Source organism: Priapulus caudatus, unplaced genomic scaffold (genome assembly GCF_000485595.1).
Source record: "Priapulus caudatus unplaced genomic scaffold, Priapulus_caudatus-5.0.1 Scaffold644, whole genome shotgun sequence".
NCBI classification, from domain to species: Eukaryota; Metazoa; Priapulida; class Priapulimorpha; order Priapulimorphida; family Priapulidae; genus Priapulus; species Priapulus caudatus.
The window spans coordinates 22,680-27,725 of NW_014577705.1; the positions used below are offsets into that span (position 1 = coordinate 22,680).

Below are 5,046 nucleotides of genomic sequence, written 5' to 3' on the forward strand. Positions count from 1 at the left end.
TAATATAGCCAACGATATCGTCATCGTCATCGTAGCTAATATAGCCAACGACATCGTCATCGTCATCGTAGCTAATATAGCCAACGATATCGTCATCGTCATCGTAGCTAATATAGCCAACGACATCGTCATCGTCATCGTAGCTAATATAGCCAACGACATCGTCATCGTCATCGTAGCTAATATAACCAACGATATCGTCATCGTAGCTAATATAACCAACTACATCGACGTCGTTATTGTCGCCGACATAGAACCGGCATCGTCATCGTCATTGTCGCTAATATAGCAAAACACCATCATCATCATCATAGTCAACGTCGCTGACGTATGGCCAACACCATCATCACTATCATCGTCATCGTCACTGACATAGCCAACATCTTCATCGGATTAAGTTACCTAGCGTGTACTTACCTTGCAGGTGCTAATTAATATCCGGGGGATTGCAGAGATGAGTTGTCACAGGCACATTACAGTATCTCCTGGCAGTGTTTGCTGCTCGGTCCACCATCTAGTATACTGTCTTACCGTCTGAGCGCGACTGACCGCGGGCACCGAAAACCAGTTTCTCCGCCCGCCTGTATCTACCTACCCACACACTCACCCACTCACTCTCCGCCCCTCTTTCCTCGCATGTGAGTTAACGTATAGTGTGCCTAGCGAAGCGAAGCACGGTGGGTATGCGAGCACCGCGGTCCTATTCAGGGTTAGTCGCTTTGCTCCGGGTGCCGTTGATCGCTCGAGTCGACATTCCACGGGCGGGTAAAGGCGGTGGCACCTCACGCGCACAGTCGCCGCGAATGTATCCCAGCTAGCTGTAATAGGAGCGGCCGGGTCCTTCCAGTACCACTAACGTCTGAGTGCATTCATTTAAAGCGACAACAGTCAAAGATGTACTAGCGGACAACCTCGAAGGAACGAATTACTCCAATGAACGAACACCTGTCGATATAGGAGGACACCTTGCGTTTCCCTTGCGTGGCAGTTATACAGTGAAACCATTTGCGTAGAACGGGAGCCTGTTTCTGTTGTAGTACGTTGCAGTATCCAAATTTGGCATCGATGCAACGGGCTATAGCTAGCCATGGGGTGTGACCTAGCTTGGGTAAAGCCAGGTAGTTTTTTAGCCTTTTTAGCCGAAAGGCCTGTCTATACAATTTGGGGTTTATTTCTTGCGTGACACTTACACACAGCTAGAGTTGACTGTACGTAGTCACACCAGTCATGCATGGATACAATATATAACCCGAGTTAGTAATTCATTTTCCTTATCTGGATAGAGATGTTACATTTGGAACGATGGTAATCGCGGTCTGTATGTCGCGTGAAGTATGTTACAGCCAAATTCTAAAAATGGATGTGACTGAACCATACGCCCTAGCTGTTTCTAGGACCGCTCAGCCGGGCTGAAACTTCAACAACATTAACCCAACATGTCTAGACAAAAGTATGGGCCTGTTCGAAAAGAAATATGGCACAGTGAAATATTGTATACGATTATAGTACACCGCATTGCGCTCTATTTTAATCGTGAATAAATCGTACACGATACATACACGGAATTAATTGATAATCCTTCAGATATATAGTCAGCCTAGTTATATATGAAATACAAGGTAAACTAGAAAGATGAAAATACATTATTCGACTATTGAATGCATAGCAATTTAACCAATATAAACTGCCGTATAAAATACTATAGCAGACCGTTGTATAGTAAATTGAGTGCAATATCTGACGATGAAACAGTCTAGTATATAGCGTAGAGTACAATACAATACAAAGCACACGATGAAGGCAAGAGGTTCGAAAGATGAATTATGAGAGATTATTGAAATGACAGGTACGGATAAACATGATAGGCTATACTCGCACGAACTGATCTAGACATTAATTGTTACCTATATATACCTAACTATATTGATACATTCGTGATATTCGCTATAACCCCCAACTACTGCCCATCGGAGCATCATGTGTGTCCGGTCATGCCGCATTATGCTAGCCTTATAGTGCCGCACTTATACGTACGATACGTGCGTGGATTATATCAGGGATCATTGGATTACCGGCTGATGGCATCGAAATCATTGACCTCGCACCTGCCTTCGTGTAATGGCTCTCTCCGCTGTATATGCTCGCGTGCCTCTCACTAGGCCATTGTTTCAGCCCAGTCACTTATATCCTGAGCCTCCATATATATATATATATATATATATATATATATATATATGAGTACGTGCCATGATGCTTCTTTCACTCGTCACAAACACTGTCACGGTCTGCCCTGGAGATGAGCCACGGTCCGGCCAAACTTGTTTTGTTCCGATATTAGCATAAAAATAGCGCGTCACATTCCGATGCTGCGTGGTTGCCCTCACTAGACCGCACCCGGCAGTTAGATGCGATATGATATGACTACTAGGCACTTAGGATATGACTACTAGGCACTTAACAAAACAAAAAAAACCCTAACCCTAACCCTAACCTAACCTAAACCCTAAACCTAACCTAAACCCTAACCCTAACCCTAAAAAAAAAAATTAAATTAAATTAAAGTGCCTAGTAGTCATATCATATCGCATCTAACTGCCGGTTGCCACTAGACCAGCCACTATATATATATATATATATACCGCTGCATGGCTCACTCTGTCGTAGACTGCGTGTACTATTAGTCTATTAATTACAAATACTCAATTATATCACGAACCATCGCGGAGGCGGTATATATATACATTGTGTTACATCTCTTGGGTTAATTCAGCTCGCAGGACCTGCTCGTATTGGTTGTAGCACAAATAGATCAACAGCATAAAACAGTAAAGCCTGGGGACACCGCTATGAAACGAACGCCTATATCTATAAAGGACCCTTTTGACGATTCCATTGAGCGTCAGTTAAACAGAAATCCATCTCTATAAAGCAGACAGCTAGCTGTCTGTAAAGGACGCGTTTGGCACATTTCTTGAGTTATCCTCATAGACGGGGGCGACTGCAGTGATGAGATTATGGTGGTGGGTATAAGTGATATATTGTAGATTCGCAGGTAGTTACTGCGGAGGCACGAGTGTTGACTCTGGTGTGTGTGTGTGTGTGTGTGTGTGTGTGTGTGTGTGTGTGTGTGTGTGTAGGGAGAGAGAATATATATATATATATATATATATAACATTACCCGTAAATGCCGGTCAAATGTTCATCTGCAACACACAAGTACACCGCACGAGCCTCTCTTATTCATGTTGTTTGTGCACAGGGCGGGCGTGCGGTGTACTTGTGTGTTACAGATGAGCATTTGACCGGCATTTACGCGTAATTATCGGCAATAATAGGCGAAATAGAGTAGAGAAACATTAAGACTTTGGTAGTAAATACATTTTGCGTTTAGATTTTTTTTTTATTGAGACGTTTCAAGTGCCTGTGCTATAGACGGGGCATTGATGCTGCATGCAGGTTAAGATAGCATCGTGCGTGACCCAGACCAGTGTTCACAAACAACATCGTCTCCACAGGAGCGTCATAGCTTTGAAAGATATATATGGGCGTTGTACTACTACTACTGCTAATAATAATAATATTATTATTACGAAGAAGAAATAATAATAATAATAATAAACTTTGTTTTCGATATTTAAGAATAATCAACTCTATTCAATATTTTACAAATGAACAAAGACGGCAAAGTGTTATCATCTATAAATTACGCTTAGCTGTGCACATGACTCGCAGGTGATGGGCATAAAGGAGGCATCGAAAAGTGTGCCAAGCGCCGAGGCCGCAGCGGCGTCATCGTGTTACGGGGCCACTCACCAGCGTGACGTATTTCCATGAAGGAGCCGACGATAATCGGAGCTTTAGGGTTGATGACTGCCTTTCCGCTACTGACGGTGACGTCGCATTGCTCCGCCGGAAGTAATCCAGTAGCCGCCGCCGCCGCCAGAAGGCCGAGCCACAGCAGGAGCACGGCCGCCAGGTGTCGCTTCATCGTGTAACCTGATAACAGTGCGTCAGAGCGATCATTGGTCTACCGCGTGAACATGAACGTCCGCATGCTCAAACCTATAATTCTGCCGGCCCCATGCCTCGTATCTATGGCTCCATATTACTAGCTTGATAGAGTAAACTACATAGGCCTATACAGCTACCGGAAGCAAATAAACATAAAATCATAAAAGAGTAGTATATAATAAGTATAATATTATATATATATATTATATATATATATATATATATATAGTACACACACTCTTTCTTTTGACGACTGTATCCTTCCTGCCGTTATTATCTGAACTAAGCGATGCGTATTTTTTAACATCTTCTTTACATGCGGAAACCTAAGCCATATCTAGCTGATAGATTGCCGCGCTACAAAGCGAGGCGGCAGGTGTGATTCATGGTGGAGGGCGTAGTCTCCGTCGTACCCCTCTCTACCACCAACATCACCATTAGCCACAAGGTTTCTACGTGCTCGTGTAGTAACGACACTGCATGTGCGTGCAGTCCACGCCGGCCTACACACGATTGATGCGCGGAATGCCACAGTTTATTACATCCAATAGTAATCGCCTTTGCCGTCGAGATATTGTGCGGCCATGGCCTAGATTCCAGACAATATTATATATATATAGGTATATATATATATATAATGTATATTATAAATGTAAAGCATTGTGGGCATTATTTATAGCTTGTGGTCAGCGTAGGCAGGGCATAAATTTTATCAGCGACAAGGTTAGTGACGATGACGATGACGATTGACGATGACGATGACGATGACGATGGACGTGACAAGCAGGCGCAGTCTCGTCACGACATACCGATGCTAAGACTCACACACCGCGCCCAGCCCAGGTCCAATTCGTCTTGGGTCCGCCTGTCACATTCTAATCCGTCTTGTCATAAGACATCGTACTATTATGTGGCCTGAAGAAGTTACGCCCACATTCACGAAGACTTATTTTCAAAACGTATATTAAATAGCTATAAACACACGCAGCCACGCATACGCGCGACACGCGCATGCACACGTGAGCGCGTGAAACA

The 5,046-nt window shown here is 43.8% G+C and overlaps 1 protein-coding gene across 1 annotated transcript in view; it reads right to left on the reverse strand.

Moving 5' to 3' along the window:
* LOC106812399 (metabotropic glutamate receptor 2-like) overlaps positions 1–4,899 on the reverse strand; it is a 23,934-nt gene extending 19,035 nt beyond the window's left edge. Inside the window, exons 1-2 of the mRNA XM_014816269.1 lie at positions 4,821–4,899; positions 3,814–3,996 (exon numbers count right to left, since the gene is read on the reverse strand). Coding sequence (XP_014671755.1) covers positions 3,814–3,988 — 175 coding nt within the window. The 5' untranslated portion in view covers positions 3,989–3,996; positions 4,821–4,899. The remainder of the gene's footprint in view (positions 1–3,813; positions 3,997–4,820) is intronic.
* Between the last annotated feature and the right edge of the window lie 147 nt (positions 4,900–5,046).